Source organism: Pteropus vampyrus, unplaced genomic scaffold (assembly GCF_000151845.1).
Source record: "Pteropus vampyrus isolate Shadow unplaced genomic scaffold, Pvam_2.0 Scaffold160, whole genome shotgun sequence".
Taxonomy (NCBI): Eukaryota; Metazoa; Chordata; class Mammalia; order Chiroptera; family Pteropodidae; genus Pteropus; species Pteropus vampyrus.
In genome coordinates, this window is record NW_011888941.1 from 1,072,706 (window position 1) to 1,092,349 (window position 19,644).

A 19,644-nucleotide genomic window follows, 5' to 3' on the forward strand; every position below is an offset into this window, starting at 1 on the left:
AAAATGTTTTGGGTGCTGATGCATTATGAATGCAACACAAATGTATTCGTTATCACCATCATCATTCATTCACCCAGCGTTTGCCGAGTGCCATACTCATGCCAAATTCTGAGCTGGGCATTAAAGATATGGTAGTAAATAAGAAATGGTTGTGCTTTTCCTCTCCTATAGTACTAATTAGAAAGAGGAAATATATTATTGCTTAATTATAAATAACTTCTCAAAGGAGTCATATGCCAAATTGTTGAATGCATACAACACTGTGATATTATTGTGTCAGTCCTTTATGTAAGAACCTAGAAGGCATTGCCTACTGTTGACTTTATGTCAACCTTATTATTTTACCATTATTTTCCAGGACTTATTTTGAAAATAGATTTCTTCTTATTTCTAAAATAAAAATAAAGAATGTTTGTATTCAATTATAATTACTCTTAGTTCAAATTTCTATTTAAAAAGGGCAAGAGGTCTAGAACAGAGGTTGGCAATCTACCACCCATGGGTTACTATAAATCTGCCACCCTTATTGAAACACAGCCACAAGCACTTGCTCTGTGTTGTCTATGGCTGCTTTTTAAGCTATAATAGCAGAGAGTAGTCATTGTGACAAAGATGGTTATGATCTGCAAAGCCAAAACTTATACCATTGGGCCCTTTACAGAAAATGTTTGTCAATTTCTGGTCTAAAATAATGGCAGTTTTTTTTGTTTGTTTTCAAATTCTGATTTTAGCATGCACCTCCATGCATGTAGAGAGGGAAGATAGTGTATTAGAAATAAGTACTCCAGACCCAGACCACCTGGGTTCAGATTCTGGTTCCATCATTTACTAGCTATGTGACTCTGGGCAAGTTACTTAACCCTTCTGTGCTTTGGTTTTCTCATCTATAAAATGGGGGTGATAACAGTACTTCAGAAGGTTGATATGATGATTAGATGAGTTAATATACATAAAATATTGAGGCGGGTATGGCATAGAGTAAGTGCTAAGTAAGTAATCATTATTATTGTTACCTAATTGCTTTCAGTAGGCATATAGAATTAAGAATAAATGGTTTCTCCTAAAGTCATTAGTGATGTTAAGATTTGAATAATGCAAAATTAGGCTGTGCAAAATGATTTTTTCTCATGCTCACCCTTTCAGTTCTCTTAAATTAATATTTCACTTCTTACATTTTTAGCTGTTGTTGATGAAATCCATTCGTTGATTAAGAAAAGCCGAAGACTAATCATTGTCCTAAGTAAAAGTTACATGTCTAATGAAGTCAGGTATGAACTTGAAAGTGGACTCCATGAAGCACTCGTGGAAAGGAAAATGAAAATAATCTTAATTGAATTTACACCAGTTGGTGACTTCACATTCTTGCCCCAATCATTAACGCTTTTGAAATCTCACAGAGTTCTGAAGTGGAAAGCTGATAAATCTCTGTCTTATAACTCAAGGTTCTGGAAAAATCTTCTTTATCTGATGCCTGCAAAAACAGTCAGGCCATGCAGAGATGAATTAGAAGTCTTGCCTTGCTTTCCTGGTCCTGATCTTCAGAGCAGCTGAATACAAGAAAGAACTCGTGACATTTTGGGGATTGAGTGGAGGAGCCTGTTTCTAACAAAGGGCATGACTCAAAATATTAGACTCAACTATATAAAAATCTGACTCACAGTTTGAAGATGAAACTTGTCATCAGATTGCCAGGGATAAGACTAACCTTGAGCTGTCATTGTGGGCTCCCAAAAGACCTTGGAATTCAAAAGAAATGGATTCCCGGTTTCCCCCTCTCCCACAAATGGACACTGGGGCTGCAAATGATGGAAAATAACCTCCTCTTTACAAAAAGGGCGCATCTTTAAGAGTTTTTAATGTTAACTATTGCACTAAAGGATTTTAAATTTATGAAGTGGCATTTTCTATGAGCCAGTAGGTCACATAGAAATTGGAATGGTGCTTTCACACCCCCACAATAGCTACCTACCCCTAAACACCTCATGGAGTGCCTGGGGATGAGAAGGAGAGCTGACAGGGCTGTGTGCAGATCATGGGAGCAAGGTGTGAGCCTGCTGTGACAGGGCGCAGGCCTGAGGATGTCTAATGTGTCCTGGCCTCAGTGGCAGGCCCGTGGTTCTGGGAACCCCACAAAGGCACTAAACTAGCACTTGTTTAATTGGGTCTATTTGTGGAAACTTCTTGGAAGGAACCCAAGACAACTTTTTATCTTTCCTGAGAGACAAGAAGTTTAATTCAAAAATTCTCTGGCTCTTTCAAAAGTGGTTGAAAACATTTGTTGATTTTACATAAATGTTTATATACAGGATGGGTGCCGGACCATATAAGCCATTATGCAACAAAAAATGATGGCTACTTGCATAATTTTCTAAAATTAGAAATTTAAAATGCCTTCAGGGTGGAGGAAGCACATGGTATAGCTGTTTAGTATATGAGCTACGCAAACAAGATGCTTGAACTCAAATTCTGGGTTTCTGACTCTTGTGACCTCTGGAACCTTTCCTGATTGATCTGTGCCTCAGTTCCCTGATCTGTAAAATTACAATTTATAATAATTATTCCTACTTTACAAGGGGACTAAATGAATAAATAAAGTGCTTATGACAGTTCTTGGCATGGACTTAGAATTCTGTGTTGCTATTACTATTATTGTTACTGTTATTACTTAGATCATTTTTTTTTTGTTCCAGTAGTGGTCTAAAACAGAAGCCAGAAAGCAGAAAAGAACAAATCTGGAAAGGAAAGCAGACTGACTTGAGGACATTTGTGTATATAGAGAAGCATATCAGTAGGGCAAAAGATATTTCTTCATTGGACATGTATAACTTTTGATGCTGAAAGGCATACATTTATTTGTCTCCCTAAAGTGAACCCAGCAGGCTGGGCTGTCTTGGTGGCCTCAGCAGTAATGGTTGTCCAGGATAATTAATGAATGAGTGACAAACAGCCTTAAAAGAAAGGACGGAGGCGGGTAAGTCTGGAAGGCTGCTTAGAACATATGTGAGCAGCATGAATGTTTAAAACAGCTACAGTAGATATTGCTGAAAATTAAAGAATAATAATATTTCATTAGATTTTCAGTGTAAAAAAGTAATTTAATATTTGTAGAGTTTTTTATGTGCTTGTTAGATGTGTAAAAAAGTAAAAATTGAATTATTAACATGTTTTATATGTGATCAGGAGAAATTTTATTATCATCATCATGGTCTCTAATACAGAGAATGATTATGTCTGTCTCTTTTATTATGTATGCTCTAAAATATATTAAATATATTTTAAATTAAATGTTAAATCTGTACATTAAATATATGCTTTAAATTACTTAGCGAATCATTCGTCTAGTGTCTTTATTTTTGAAATGTCTTGACCTCTGTTTAATTTTAAGATTCCAATCCTCATTCTCAATGTAGATCCCACCTGTTTTAATAAGATATGGGTCATTCCAAAGGAGCTCCTATATTTATCTTTTTTTAAAGGTCAAATCACTTTGTGTCTATTTTCTTTATCTCCCATCCAGAAGCAAAAGAATTCTCTTTCCTTTCTCACAAGGCCACTCAATACTCAGCACAAGTAGTAGGTCTTCAAATGATGGTTAATTAATGTTGTAACCATGCAAATCGTTACTTCTTTAAAATGACTTTTTCTCTTCTCTTTCTTGATTTAAACCGGTCTTGGGCTCACTTGTGTCTTTTCTTTCCTATCCTTCTGCATACTGCAGGACGCTCCCTTAATCATTATGCCTTTAGGTCAGCATCAAACAGTCTTAGGAACAAAGCCTCAGGTCTGTTCACCACAGAAACAGAGTTAAGGCCAAACTAAAGATAACATCTTGCAGCTCCACACCCATGAAGGTGGATGACCCTACCAGTTTCCCGTTGAAACCCAATAAAACGGGGCCATGACTGACATCAGTACCTGATGCAATGATCAACTGTCTCTGACCCTAGCCCCCGCAAATCAGTAGAGCCCATGACCCCAACTCCCTTAGCTACTAATGAGTTTTCTCCTATATAACCTATCCCCTAGGGGCCATCAGGGAGCCAGGTCTTTGAGTGCTAGCTCACCTATGGGCTTGGTGCCATTTCTTTAAATAAACCTCTACTTTCTTTGCCGTAGACTGTCCGTGTCTCTTTTGGCCATTGATATGTGCAGGCAAAATGAACACCTTGAGTTTGGTAACAACGTGTGTGTTTTTTAATTTAAGCGAAAACATTTCCAACTAAGACCGATAAATAATTTTTATTGACAGAATGACATCATTCTCTTCTATGATTTCACATGTCCTTAAATTGTGGCATCCATTTCAGAGAATCAGTGAATAATCAACTCTCCAAGATGTATAAAGAAATACCTCGTAAGTCTATTATGTACGGGAAGCATTTATTAGAGTTAGACTCTCATAAAGCAGAGAGAGACCTTATAGCCTACATATTCCAAACTCAGGAACCTGAGATTTGGTTAACTCCAGGGACTTGACTCAGGTCACATAACTAGTTAGTGTGACAAGGCTAGGGCAAAAAGGTGTACTGTCTCCTCTCTTTAAAACTGCTTGTTGGACAACAAGACTTGACGTAAGTTTTTGGAGGCTGTGGCACTTTCCAGGGTGTCACCTCATACAGAGTCTTGTGGAGAGGAAGTAGGGCTGCGTAGGACTGGTTTAGAGGAGGAAATGAGAGCTCAGAGAACCCTCAGGCTGTCTTCCCGGCTGTAATGTAAGGATGGAGGGGGAAAAGCACTCAAGACCTCCACCGGATGAAAGTGCGCACTTGACTGGAGCATGCGCACTGTGACATCTGCCAAGACACACGGAGTTTGACGCTGACACGGCCCAGGAGTTCGCCCTATATTGCTGCTAAATGGTCGGGTTACTAGGACTACCTCAGGGCACAGAAGGAGGAGCTTCCCTGCAGCTGTCAACATGGTCGACCGAAGCGGGAACACTGGCAAAACCAGTGCCCGCGTCCAAGCTGAAACATAGCTTTAAATACTCGGAGGAAGTAACTCATCTCCTTGGCCCGAAGTGCAACTCTGAAAGAGGAGACCTCGGGGTCAAGGGAAGCCATCCTTTTAACCAGAAGCAACTCTGAGGGGCCGGCTCATGAACAAAGAAAGGCTCTTCAAAGAATTGCCAAGCCACAAATCTAACAGGAAACAGGATGTGTGTGTGCTGTGGGCACGAGACGGGGTCCTTCCCTTCCCACCTTCACGCCTCACTGATAGTGATCACTGTCCAAGCCGGGAGCTGTGATACCAACAGCTACAACTATGTGTGAGGCTTGTGAAAACCAGCTGTGTCTACCTCTTCGCAGCCTATCTCACGGATGCACATACGCACTCAGGAATGCAATGCCCCATTTATACAATTGCTAGAACATGACGTGTGTTTTTAATAATTAATGGTGAATATGTTCAAAATAGACTTTCATATTATGTTTTGGGGGTCCTCAGTTGCTCAGAGATGCCTGTAATGCTTTTTCTAGTTTAATTTGCTTTGGTAATTAAACTTCCAATACAATGTTAAATGGCAATGGGCGTAGATATCCTTGTCTTGTTCCTGACTTTAGTGGAAAGGCCCTAGTGGTTCTCCATTGACTATAATACTATTTTATATAACTACATCACACATATATATGTATATCATTAATTAGAGTAAGGACATCTTCATTAGTTTTAATTTTATTAAGTTTTTTTTTTTTTTTACATAAATAGGTGTTGACATTTATTCAGTGACTTTTCTGCAACTATCATATGATTTTCCTCCGTAGAGAATATTAATGTTAAAATAGTATCAACCCATTCTCGCATTTCTGGAATTAATCCCATTTCATCCTGATGTATTTTTAAAAATAATAAAATAATCTATGTATTTAATTCACTAATATTTTACTTAAGAATTTGCATATTTGTTTTTAAGCAAGATAGATCTATAGTGTGTGTGTGTATATGTACAATCTTTAAGCATTCTTATCTACTAGTGAACAGTGAAAAAATGACTGTACATTTGAGAAAGTTTCTTACTATGAAAGAACAAGATTAACAACAAAATGGAGCTTGGAGGAAATAGAGATGAGCCAAAGGAAAAACAAATTTTAAAACAAACTGGAGATTAAAAATGAGATAACTGAAGTGGAAAACAAAATATCAGAGTTGCAGGATGGTGAAGTATCATCCAGAATGTAAAACAGTAAGCTAAATACATTGAAAATGGGGGGCGGGGGGCGGGGAGGAGTAGAATGTTAGTCTCAATGAAAGTAATAAAATATCTATAAAATAAAAATAAGCATGCACCCTACAAAATGAGAATAGAGAAATTAAAAAAATTTATTTTAGAAATAATTAAAGGAAATATCTCAAAATTGAAAGGCATTAGTTTCCAGATAGAAAAGGCCACCAATTGCCCAGAAAAATGACTACAGATACATCTTTAAAATTGAAGTAAAAATAATGTGCTTCCTAGAGTTCTTTATTCAATCAATTATTCAAATGTGAGGACAAAATAGAGATTTTCAGACATATAAGACCTCAAGATATTTATCTCCCATATACCCTTTGTCTGAGGTCTACTGGGAAAGGTGGTGCTCTAAAAAAAGAGAGTATCCCCAAAGAAGAAAACAGTTCAGGGTCCAGAAATAGGGGATCCAATTGAGATGAGTGGTAAAAATTATCTCCAGGCTTATGGTAAATGGAAATCTATGGGTGGCGATAGTGTGTAAGCCATATTTGAGTAGAAATGTAGGCTCCAGACAGACCATTTTCAGGAAGAAGATAGTTATCCTAGTGTTTTGGATGGAGTGACTGTTAATTTACATTTCTAGAGCAAAGTTTAGAAAAGAATTAATGATAGGTATAGAGAAATTTAATCAAATGAGGAAAAATCATTATTAGCTTCAAAAGAAACAAGTTGGTACTTGCAAAGCAATACAGTCAAATAGCACAAGATGGCTCTGCTATAAATAACATTACCCTGGTCCCTAATGATGTAAGCATTAAATATTTATTCAATGAAAATTATGATATAATTCTATTTGGAAAGCCAAGGGAAGGAAATGTGTTTGTGGTGGTGGGCAGTGGGGTAAGGCAGACTTTTGACCGCTAAGAAGTTGACAGAGTCTATCTTAAGCTTTGTTCAAAGGCAAGGTTCTCATGAACTTCAGCTTTGTTTGCTGCAATATCTTTCACACCCCACCATCCCCTGGGTCTGCGCTCTCTGGAAGGCAAGTCTGATGGAACATTTTCAGTCCTTCTGCTTGATTTTTCTGCTGTATTCAATACTGTTCATTACTCTTTTCTTCCCAAAACCTCCCTTGGTTTAGAGAAGTAATTCCCTCCTGATTCTCACAGCACCATCATAATACTTCCTTTTCACCTTGCTTTGGTGGCTTCTACTTCTCAATCCCATGCTCCTCTTGCCTTAAAAATGTCCAGATCCCTTTCCAGACTCTCTTTCTCATGCTGCCTATTTTCTCAGCCCATCACTTCAGCTAACCTACAGAGAAAAATCTCTCTGCTGTCTGAGATCTATTTGCTGAGCTCCAGAATAATATATTTAGCTCTACGTTGGGTAACTTTACCTAGAAATGTACATAGCACCTAAAACTCCACTATTTATGCTGAACTTATTCTCGTTTCTTTAAGCCTATACTTCTTTCCATATTCTGTCTTGAATAGTAAAACCATTTTCTACCTGATGATAAAGTAGGAAGCTGAGAGTCATCTACGGTAGTTCCCCCGATCCACGTTTTCATGTTTCATGGTTTCAGTTACCTGCAGTCAGTTATGGTCCAAAAATATTAAATGAAAAAATTCCAGAAATAAACAATTCTTAAGCTTTAAATTGCATTCTGTTCTGAGCAGAGTGATGCTTTGCCCAGCATCTCCACGCTGTATATGCCACTTGCCCAGCTACTTAGTAGCTGTCTTGTTTATGAGAGAGAGAGAGAGAGAGAGACCACATTCATATAACTTTTATTACAGTATATTATTATAATGGTTCTATTTTATTTAGTTGTTATTAATCTTTTACTGTGCCTAATTTATAAATTAAACTTATCGTAGGTATGTATGTATAGGAAAAAACATAGTATGCATAGGGCTCAGTACTATCCACAGTTTCACCCATTCACTGGTGGTCTTGGAACATGTCCCCTGTAGATAAAGTGGGACTACTGTATAACAATTCTCCTTTTTCCATGTCTCATATTCAGCCAGTAATTTCTCCTTGGACCTGTGTTTTCTGTAATAGTTCCTTAGCAAGAATCAAAAAAGAAAGAATTCTGTTGAGAGAAAGAGTAAGTGGGGAGCTAAAATCTTCAGGCAATAATAAAGTGGAGTGACTGGGGGTTCTGTGGACAACTTCAACAAGATGGATAATGGGTGGTGCTATAGTGTGAGGCCATGCTATTCAAAGCTGGGGGTTTTTAGGGAAGAGGGAGGTATAATGGCTGGAAATCACGGGTTCAAGGGGTCTGGGAAAGAAAACAACCATCATTTAAGTGGGATCTTAGAGAAACACTGTCCTGGAAAGAGTCAAACAGTGGTTGGTCGGGGAGGGGCATGTGAATGAACATTTAGGGAAGAGATTGGAGATATTACAGATGGTCAATTCAACCATCAACACTTGAGATCAAGGAAAAAACATTAATGAAAATTTAATGAATTCTCTCTAGGAGTCATCCCCAAGCCCCTCCTTAAGGTCTGCTGTGCATACCTCTATCTAACATTTATCATAAAAATAATAACCTTAGAGGCCCAACCCCTCACCCTCCAACTAAACTGTTTACTTCTGAGCGATGCACGAACAAAAGACCTTGCATGTAGTAGACGTTTAGAAAACGTTTGTTGGATTGGAGTTATTACAATGCACTGTAATTATTTATCTCTCTCCCTAAAAGATGAGCTCTTTGAAGGTAGAAATTATTTTATTTTTCCTTGTATCACTTTTCTGATATAATAATAGCCACAAATAAGACCATTAGAAACATGAATTCTCAGAATGGACTCATTTTTTTTTTTCTCCCAGCAATTTACTCCAAGTAAAATAGAATTCACTTGTCCAATGGGAATATATGTTTCAGTTATTTATGTTGTCTAACAAACCTGAAACTTAATTGCTAAAACATAACAGTTTATTATTTCTCATGATCTACAATCTAGGTTGGACTCAGCTGGAACATTTTCCTGCTCTACATGGTTTCTGCTGGGGCTGGAACATCTAATACATTCCTCATGTACATGTCTGAAGCTGGGATGGTTGGAGATACTGAGTCTGACCAGACAAAACACCCTTTCTCTCTTTCCCTCTCTCCCTCCCTCTCCCCCCATATTTTTACAGCAAAGTGATCTTGGAATATTTGGCTTCTTGTGTTGTGTCTGGCTTCCAAGAGAAAGGATGTGGAAGCTGAAGACCTTTTAGAAACTAAGTCTGGAGCTGGCACAGCATCACTTTTACTGCACTCTATTGGGTAAAGCAAGTCACACTCAGCCTAGATTCAAGGACAGGAAAAATAGACTCTGCCCCTTGGCATAAAAAGCAGAAAGCTCATGAAGGGGGCCAGAGGAAGTGATAGCAGACCTTTTTGGAGACTATCTCCACAATACCTATTCTATCTCCTGCAAACCTTCTTCAAATTCTACTCCAGCGATCAAATTCACTTTAGAAAACACCTCTACAATTAGCTTTAGACTCATCTTCAAGGTCGGCTTCAGAATCTCTGAAACTTCAGAAGGATAGATCCTACATCCCAATTCACTGCCATCCAGTACAATTCAACAGTTTTTGAGTACTTGTCATAAATAACCCCTTATGTTTAGCCTTTTCCTTCTATTCTAGCCATATCTCTACCCAAGCCCCCAGGTTTGCTGCCTTTATTTTTATCACTGTGATGCTCCCACGTGATACCGTGAGACTGGAGCTTCCCATGCTGGAATATCCTTTCAGCTGCTCCCTATGATTCTCTTAAAACATGTCTGAAAAAACCTCACATCTGCCTAGAATTGTAGGCAGACTTATGACCAGCGGCACTGGATACACTTCGGGCTCATTTCTAGCTGTAATTGTTAATTCCCTCTTTTATCCTCTCACTCTCACCTCAGGTAAAAACCTTTATTTTGCCTTCATCTCAAAGTAAACTCAGTCTTCATTTGTATTTTATGCTGTCCTCTAGTTATATGTAGACATAACCCTGACACTTTTATGTGCTCAGGTGAGTCAGCCTTATCTTTATTAGAATATGAGACTCATGAGGGAGGGTTTTATCTAGGCTTAACTAAGATGATTTCTAGATAAAGCACTTTCTGACCAGTGTTATAAGGTCCTTATTAAGTGATTTAAGTCGTTGTATCAAAGGAAGAATGGTGTTCTAAATTATATTTTATATTTTGAGGATTTCTCTTAACAAATAGTTTTAAAAAATGTGATATTAGACTTTATTTCTTTTCTGGATCAATAAGTGGTCGGAGAGATATTTTTTCTTTTTCAGAATTAGAAAATCTTTAGCTTATATCTTCAAGGTTACACATTGGTGGTGGGGGGTGCTGTTAGTTTTACAAGACAAAAAAAAAAAAAAAAAGGAAAAGAAAAAGAAAAATACCACAGTTGAGAAATTGAGTTGAGTGCTAATAGTTTTTACAGGAAATTCCTGTAAAGGAAATAGGCTTACTCACTTTTCAACTAAACCTAACCACAAGCCTTACCTAGTTGAGGAGGTGGGTCTAACAGTTTTAGATGCTTCATCTTCAGGGCATTTCTGTCTACTGATAGAGGTAGTTAACTTGATTTTCCTCTGTTGTGACCATGGCTTTGACTATGCCAGTGGTCACTTAGAAAATACTAAAGGTTTTCTTTTTTCTCTAAGTATGACTCATTATTTCCAAACTTGTGAGAGTTAAATGGCTGTTGTATCTTTTCCAGTTATCTCTCTGGCTAAGAAGAGATATAGTAGAACACTTTGAAAATGGATATTCTTACATGTTCTTCTTCAGCTAGAAAAGCCGGCAGTCACTGAAATGACTTGAAGTTCCTTCCTCTTTTTTTATGTGTTAAGAACAGGAAATAAAGGTAAGACAACAGTACATTTTTTTTCCCACTAGATTTCTTAACCAGAAAATGTAAGCCAAGAAAGGAACTTAAATAATTTTCAAAATGAATTGCTAACATAATTCCTTTTGATAAAATATTTTGTAATAATAGATGTGCTATCTAACTAATAGAATTTACCTCTCTATGTATCTTGAGTCTTTACAAAAAACTGGTAGTTAGAAAATAAACCTATTTATGGTGCTTTGAGCATTTTGCAAGAAAGGTGAAGAGTAGAGGAACTCTAGAAGGTTGTGAAATTTGACACCAGCCTTCTCCAACATTTTCTTCCCTTTCCCCTTCTCCCACCCAAAGTTTTGATCAGTGAAATTTTTAGTTTGTTATCAACCAAAGATAGTTGAAGTTGTAGCCTTGACCAACTGAGAGGGCTAAGCCTCAATCTCTGACAGAAGAAATATGGTTCCCAAAAAGACGCATGAAAAATATTTTGGAGAAGAGACTCTTCACACTTGAAGTAACCCTGTTGGGCTCTGGTCTCTTTCTATGAGGTGATAATATGTGGCGATGGGAAAATCAGAGTTTTCTAGACCCTCTGTATCTGCATGAAAATTCCTATTCTATTACTTATGAAATGTAAAAATTAGAATTATTATTGTTATAGATTATTATTAATAAGGGGGACCACTACTTCAGGCAATGTGAGTCTTGGTTGTCTCTCAGAAAAATGAGAAGACAATAGCCATCTTCCAGAGTATGATCAGAAAATAAATGAGAGAGCAGGGACCACTATATTCAGTGCCACCTGTCCATCAGTTTACTCCCATAAACAGAGAGTCTGAAGCCTGGTTTGGGTTCAGTTACTCAATGCTGGATAACTGACATACTCTGCCTCTTGCTGAATTCCTCACGATTCACGGAAGCATTTTAGTGATGGAGGGATGAAAGCATCACATAGACATTAAATGGTCTTAAAGAGGTAGATGTCGACAAAAAACATCAGTTGTGTTTCCCACATAAAAGGAATTTTCAGAATGGACTTGTCCTTGCGCTGTTTAGTTGCCAGTAGTGCTGGCAAAGCCACGATAGCTCAGAATGCACCCACATCCCCAAGCTCTGTCTTTGTCCCTGAGGACAAGCATCCTTCCCAAGGATGCTTCCTGAGTCACAGTGATCACTCTGACACTTGTTTATAATGAAAATTCTGATGTTCTTCTCCTCGAAAATCTGATTTAATATGATTTGGAGAGCTCGGAAATCTACATTTGTAACAAGTGTTCCAGGTGATTCTTATAATCAAGATAATCTGAGAAACACTGTCCCATAGACAAAGCCGTATTCTGGAAACAGTCCCAGGCAGCCTGAGGTCCTAGGCCAGCAGGTGAGTGTATCATGGAGAGAGTATCTGTCCCCTCAGTGCTGGGATGGGAATCCCTGAGGGCTAGAGACTGTGGGGTGTCACAATAACCAATTTACTATAGGCTCAGACATTAGACTATGGAATCACAGAATGTTAGAGCTGAGATGGCCTTAGCAATCATGACATCCCATTGCCCCCAAGTCAGTGAACTTTAAAAAATGTATAGATATCCTAGATGAATCCCCAAAAGTTCCGATGATCCCCTAGCTCTAAGATGGAGGAACTACTGATACATCCAAATAATTCATTTTGCAGATAAGAAAACTGGAGTGCAGAGAGAGGCTTAGTGTCTTAACTAGAGTCACATAGCAAGTTAATAGTTAAAACCTAGATTGATATGCATTTGTTCTGACTCCTCCTGAAGTGTTTTGCATTTGAAAACAGAAGTGATGGTGATTTAGGCATAAAACTTTGTCCTAGGATTTGGAAATAAGATCTCTGCTCTCAAGGAGCTCTAGAGGGAGAACACGGGATATGAAATAATGATTACACTGTAGTGAGGATAAATTGTGAACAAGGAGTTACTGAGCCTTTGTTACTCAGGCACTAATTTTGGAGAAAGAATGCAGGCTGAAAAAGAGATGCAATTTCTTCTGGCATGAGCTTGGCTTCTAGTTGGGGGAGAAGTTTTTAAAACAAGATATTTTCAGACAACATGTCCTAAGACAAAGTCATAAAATGAGTAATATGAGAGAGATGATTGCTGGCTGGTGCAATGGTCAGGAGTGAGGGATAGGTTTCTTTATGCAGGAGGTCAGGGAAGTTCTTTCTGGGGAGGAAATCCAAGGTAAGACATGAGAGGGCCAAATCAGGTCATACAGGGTTTTATATATGGTGCTTGAAAATCGATTCTTTATCTCATGGGCAGTGGGGCTAGTGAAGCTATTAGCATGGAAGTGACATTCTCCTCAGGCTTGCTTTTTAGGAAGGTGCCTCCATTGCCTGGAGATGGGAAGCTTGTTCATTTAGAGGCTTTGTGGGCAAAAGAAAGGAGGCGAGTGGGGGGCAGACCACATCTTGAAAGGCAGTCGCTTTCTCCTGCCTCGTTCCTAGACCACAGTCCTTATAAAGGAAAGCTACTGGTTGTCCCAATGGGGATAAATAATGCAGTGACTCTAGTCCCTGTCCCTGGAACCCTTTGCGGCCTTCCTTTGTCTCACTAGCTCCTTTGTTGCGGCACTCCTTACTCTCAGCAGTCAGAAGCCAAGGGAGTACATCCTGCACTTCCGGCCGGACCTGGGCAGACTGGTCTGGATAGTCCTGCCCACTCTGAGTGGCTCTGCTCGCCTCCTGTGAGAGAAAATCTCCCTGTGGTTTTCAGGGTTGCATCTCTTCCTGCCTCCTCGGAGAAATTGGTCCATGAACTCTCCTCGCTTTCACTTGTATTTGACCGGCCACCCCATTAACTCATTCCCTCTCAGAAGAATCATGTCAAAACTCCCCCTTGCTCAACAAATGAGCAAACACTACCCTGGCTCTTCTGCATAGTGCAGTTTGCGGAAGGCGTGTCGGGTCTCCACTCCCCACATTTCTTCTCCTACTCCCTCGTCACAGCACAGCTCTTCATCATCTCATCCCACTGGAGGCCAAACTTAATAGATGCTTTTCAGTCTTTTTCGAGCCCTATTCCTCTGTAGCTTCTGACTTTGCACCTAGTCTTTCCTCCAAACTTTGTCTGTGCTTAGTGTCAGAGTGATCTCTATGTCCCATTTATTTTCTTCCTTTTGAGTTTATCCTTTCTAATATTTCCTTGGCCCTGACCCACCCTACCAGGCCAGTGTTCCTCAGGGAAGACTATCTGCCCTCCCTTAAAGCTTACAGACTTCTCTGGCTTGGACACTCGCCCGTGCTGCCCACCCAGGGTCCCTCTCTGCGTCCCACCCTGCTGCCCATGGACTACTCCTATTGGATCCCCAAAGACACCTCGATATCAATGGCTCTGCTAGAGAAATGTTAATTATTGATAACTAATTTATAAATATTAAAGTCTCCCCCCCCACATCTGAAGATGTTGGAGACATGATGTGTGTGTGTGTGTGTGTGTGTGTGTGTGTGTGTGTGTGTGTGTGTTGGAAACTGGTTGAAAATAGAGAATTTTATAAGATGAGGAAGGCCAAGTTTTCTTTATGAGAAAAGATGGAGACACTTGGAAAATAATGTTCTGGGGAAGTTGTGGGTGGAGCGAGAATTTCAGGAATGACAAGTGAGCACAGGATGGAGTGAGGAGAAGAACTCGAATAGCTGGTTAGATGTGGAGAGAGAGAGACTGACTGATTCTGTCAGCTGCCTAAAAAACAGACATGTTGTGGGGAGAAGGTTTTTAAACGGAACTTTCAGAATGGACATATGATATTTAGTGTAACTTATTTTTTCCTTCCTTCCTTCCTTCCTTCCTTCCTTCCTTCCTTCCTTCCTTCCTTCCTTCCTTCCTTCCTTCCTTCCTTCCTTCCTTCCTTCTTAGAATTGTTTATTTGCATGTTCGTATTGACAAAGACTCTCCCCTTGACCAAATTTTAGTCAGGCTCCCCTGAAAATCTCTGCTTACCTTGAAGACCTCCTCCTTGATGTTTACCCCAGTCTTATCTTTGGTCTTCCCAGCCCAGTCATAGCAAAGACTTCTGCTAAGTCATCTTCCCATTCTTGATATTTCATCAGCCTTGGTATCTAAGTCCTCGACCTGCCTTCAGAAATAATCTTGTTAGGTCAGGTTAATAAGAATTCCCCTATCCCTGATGTTGTCTGTTAGTAATTTTTCCATCTCCTGGTCCCCTCACTCTGCACCTTGGCTGTAAATCCTCACCTATCCTGTTTTATTCTGAGTTGAGCTTGGTCTCTCTCCCCTATTGCAATAGTCTTGAACAAAGTCTTCCCTGCTGTTTCAGTAACTGTCAGCATAATATTTTCTTCTACATTGTTCTTCACACTGTGTCAGACCTTGAGGACAGTGGCTGTATTATTTATTTTGTCCCCCTTCACTCCCACAACTGTCCCCAAAGAGCCTAAAACAATATGAGTATTTTGGGAGAAAATTTCAGCCAAAGTTCAGAGGTTGAATTACCTTATTCCTATAACCCCAAGAATAATACACAGGTTATTTTTATGTTAGTGATAATAGTTCAGAACTCTCAGAGGCAGAGACAAAACTGTTACATAGAAAAATAACTTTTCTTTTCTGCTTTTATAACTTTTATTTAATTTTAACAAAATTAAATAAAAAGCAAATATTACCCACTGCTATGGTCTGAATGCCTGTGTCTCTGCCTCCAAATTTATATGTTGAAATCCTAATTCTCATAAATGACACCTCTAGTGATGATATTAGGAGATTGGGCCTTAAAGAGGTTCTTATAAAGTGTAATAAGGGTGGAACCTTCATGAATGGGATTAGTGTTCTTTAAACAGAGAGTCCAGAATGATCTCTAACATATTCTACCAAGTGGGGACACAGCGAGAAGTCACTGGCTATGAACCAGGTGGAGGACCTTTACCAGAATATGACCATGCAAATTCCTTGAACTTGGACTTCCCAGTCTCTAGAACTGTGAGAAATAAATTTTCTGTTGTTTATAAACCATCCAATCTTTGGTATTCTTTTATGGCAGCTGGAATTATTAACTAGGGTACTCTGCCGGTATTTTTATCTTTTATCTCTTGTAAATGGTTTGAAAATTCCAAAGACCACCTTATCAATAAGGGGAACAAAACCATGAGGAATGCAGCCCGGGCTCTGATTTTCTCTTGAGTTGGCCCGCTCCTGCTTATGTATTTCAGAGAGATGGCAGCAACGCCATCCAGCAAGGACTTTCTCTTTTTAACTTGAGGCACAGAGTGAAGCCTCCGCTATTCTCTAATTTGCAGACAGCTAGGATTTTATGCATATGAGCTCTATTGCTAGCTTTTCAAAATGTGGAGAATCTGACATTTCCATTCAACTTGTGTTATTGTTTTTTTTTTTTTCAGGAAAACTTTCATTTAACTCTTTCCAAATTAGTCATTAAAATATACATACTAGGTAGAGCTTTAAAAAAAAAAAGAGTTCTGATAAGAAACAGAGTAAAAAGAACACACTATATGGTGCAGAAGTCTGAGTGATACCATGAGCTTGAGATGTTCTCCCTCCTTCAGATGTGTAGGAAATGATACACTCCAAGAGACTGCTGCACACCACTGAAGACACCATTCAAATGTGGGCATGCAAAGGCTCATTTGGGAGGACCTGCCCTTTCAAAGCTTCCTGTGTGACTTGCATTTTGATGGCAAGTTCCGATTTCTCCATTTCCCATTTCTTGATTTACAGAAATAAAGAGGATTCTCAGGGCTGAGCCCTGAACTACAATTTACTCCACTCTGGCAACAGAACAGATTTGCCGAAGTGATGATAGGACCCAGGGAGAACAATGCTTTGTTTGGGATGCATATTTCTTTGGCTTGTCACAGGAGAGAGAATTAAAGGACTTAATATTTCAGGTAGGGGTTTTCACTTTTCCTATTAACACTGCGGGTCTTGTCAAAGTTTAAAGTGACAGATAATTTGATATGTCAACCACGTGACCTATTAATACAAAATATTTCCTTCCTACTGTTAACGTAGGTGTAAGAGGAGAAATTATTGGGGTGAGCAGCTTTCAGCTGATACTAGGCATCCATGGGGAACCCAGTTGTCACAGGTGTTCAGTGGGAGCAGCTCAAGGGGAATGGGAGTGGTTTTGGCCGTCTCTAACAGGAAACCGCTGTTATAACCAATGATGCTGAAGTCCACTGGGAGGGATTTAGAATGTAAATTTCTTCTCCGCTACAAAATGGGAGCAGTGAAGAGGAAAGACACACATATACTCTTTGCGAGCATAAGTTAGAGTTTCATCTTCTAATGCGTTTCTGTGTCACTCTGTTTATTGGTCTTTTCAGATTGCTTCACTAAAAAACTTCTTTGGACATATTCTGCGAGGAGTGAGGAGGAGTTCATCTTATTTTGTGATTTGCCAGAGCTACAGAAATCCCATTTCTATCAGAGAAATCAACTCTCACCAATCCAAGGCACTGAACACCTGCCTTGCAGTGGCAGCAAGGACTTATCTGATGTCCAGTGGTACCTACAACTCCCAAATGGAGATATGTTAAGAGAAATTCCTAAAAATCACTCTCACATCATCCTGGATCAGAACACCCTACGTTTTTTGGCCATGGAGGTGAACGATGCTGGGTCGTATATTTGTACACCCAGGATTAGGTATGTCCCAAACGCATTCCTACCTGAAAACGTTCCAAAATTCTGTATGATCTGGACATACATCTATGTTCACAGGACTTTGTCGACTCTTCTAGGAGCCCCCAGGACGAGGCCTGTTGTGCTAAGATGGTCGTAGAAGTTAAGCCCAAGACAAACATGTCCTGTGTAAGCTCTGCGCCACATAAGCAGTACCTTCTTCTTGGTAGCACTGACTCCATTTATTGCCCCAGTCTCGGCTGCCAAAATGATGCACAGAGTCCAGAGGTGACCTGGTACCAGGTAAGAATGACTTTTCCAAAATTGATGCACGAGTACTATTGTTATGGTAACACCTCCATTGGTACTTTATAGCAACGTGGGTTTGAAAATCTGAGGTCGAGAGCTTTCTAAAGGCTGGCGTTGTGCTTACAGACAAGACCAAACTTTCTAAAGTGGTCTTTCCCCTGGATAGCCACAGAGCCTGATATTCTAGTTATTAAAACCATTCTTTTGATAGTACCAGAAAATTTTCTACAATTCACATGTATTTCATGTAAGGTAAGACATAAACTTACAGTATCTGCTAATGCAGAAAGCTGGATTAATTCATTTTTACTGGCTTTAAAAAACAATGGGCATTGCTAAGGGGAAGGGAACACCCGACAAGGAAGACTTGAAGAGTTTCTGAAAGAAATAGGAGACTAGAATATTTTCCTAAGTGAACACATCTGGAAGGACAGTTCAGGGAAACGCGAGGTGGCCCTGAGTGACAAGTGAGGCAGTGAGGAGGGAGTGTGAAAAAGAGGGCAGGGGCCAGGAAAAGGCAAGTTTTGTAACCACTTTGAGTTAGGAACCACATGTGAGTAAGCATAACAAAAACACTTCACATTTTCATTGTATTTTATAGTTATACCAGGTGCTAACAGATATGCTACATAAGCATCCCCTCTAACGTAGCCCTCTGTCTGTTGGCCCCTGCATAGTGGAATCGAGGCAAAGAATTCTAATTGTTTCTACACTTGCAACAATTGTTTAAAGTCCAGTACTTTTTGCCTTAGAAGATACGTAAAACTTTAAATTTGACTTCAAAATACATGTTTATTAAGGTAAAAAAAAAAAAAGCATTTTAAAATGCCACTAATTTAAGTCAAAAAGGTGGCCCCTGTTTAGCCGGTAGCTTTTAAGAAATGCATTAATTTCATAAACTCTAAAATGAGGTTAGTAAGAAGAGTCAATGGTTCTGGTCATGATTTTCAGTTCTCTCTTAAGAACAAAATTTTCCTTGATTTTTGTAGTCGGGGATGACAGATGTCTTGCTATGTCGAGGTAGGCTGTTCGAGCCTAGTAAAGTAGGCTTTGCCCTCAGTCATTTCAGATAAAATGAATTTTCAATGACAGTATCCCTGAAATGTAAGCTTTCAGATAAGCACAAGCCATAGCGTAGTTGCCAGTTTTCTGCATATATTACTCTTATAAGCTAAACCCTAAAGCTGTATCACATTTACAAAAGGAAGCTTTATTTCATTTCTCTGGGGCCTTGACTGCAAATGTTGGGATGTGTTTAATGGTGAATATGCATCTTTCCTAAAAGTAAGCAAATAATGGCTATTGCTAAAATTGCACCTTGTGATGCAGATTTCAAGGGGTCATGGTTCAGATTTTGTTTCATGATTTGCATGTGTGTGTGTACATGCACACGTACTCTCTCTCTCTCTCTCACACACACACATGTGCGCGCGCGCGCGCACACACACACACACACACACCACATGCAGTAACCTGGAAACTCATAGACTTCATGGCAAGAGTGCATTACTAAAATTGATGAATTAGGCAGGAAATAGTACCCAATATTCCTTACCTTCATGCCAACCCCAGGTACTCAGGTGGTGGGTGGTTAACACCAAAGACATCTCAGAACACAGAAGACAAAAACATGGTGTTATTGAATTCAGATGAAACTGATCACCAGGCATGTACCCGGTG

At 39.3% G+C, this 19,644-nt stretch overlaps 2 protein-coding genes across 2 annotated transcripts in view; both read left to right on the plus strand.

Moving 5' to 3' along the window:
- Positions 1 to 1,881, plus strand: part of IL18R1 (interleukin 18 receptor 1) — a 37,449-nt gene extending 35,568 nt beyond the window's left edge. The window contains exon 11 of the mRNA XM_011370126.2: positions 1,181 to 1,881. Coding sequence (XP_011368428.1) covers positions 1,181 to 1,551 — 371 coding nt within the window. The 3' untranslated portion in view covers positions 1,552 to 1,881. The remainder of the gene's footprint in view (positions 1 to 1,180) is intronic.
- Positions 1,882 to 10,903: 9,022 nt separating this feature from the next.
- Positions 10,904 to 19,644, plus strand: part of IL18RAP (interleukin 18 receptor accessory protein) — a 28,004-nt gene continuing 19,263 nt past the window's right edge. The window contains exons 1-4 of the mRNA XM_011370127.2: positions 10,904 to 11,056; positions 16,750 to 16,919; positions 17,358 to 17,679; positions 17,775 to 17,958. Coding sequence (XP_011368429.1) covers positions 16,850 to 16,919; positions 17,358 to 17,679; positions 17,775 to 17,958 — 576 coding nt within the window. The 5' untranslated portion in view covers positions 10,904 to 11,056; positions 16,750 to 16,849. The remainder of the gene's footprint in view (positions 11,057 to 16,749; positions 16,920 to 17,357; positions 17,680 to 17,774; positions 17,959 to 19,644) is intronic.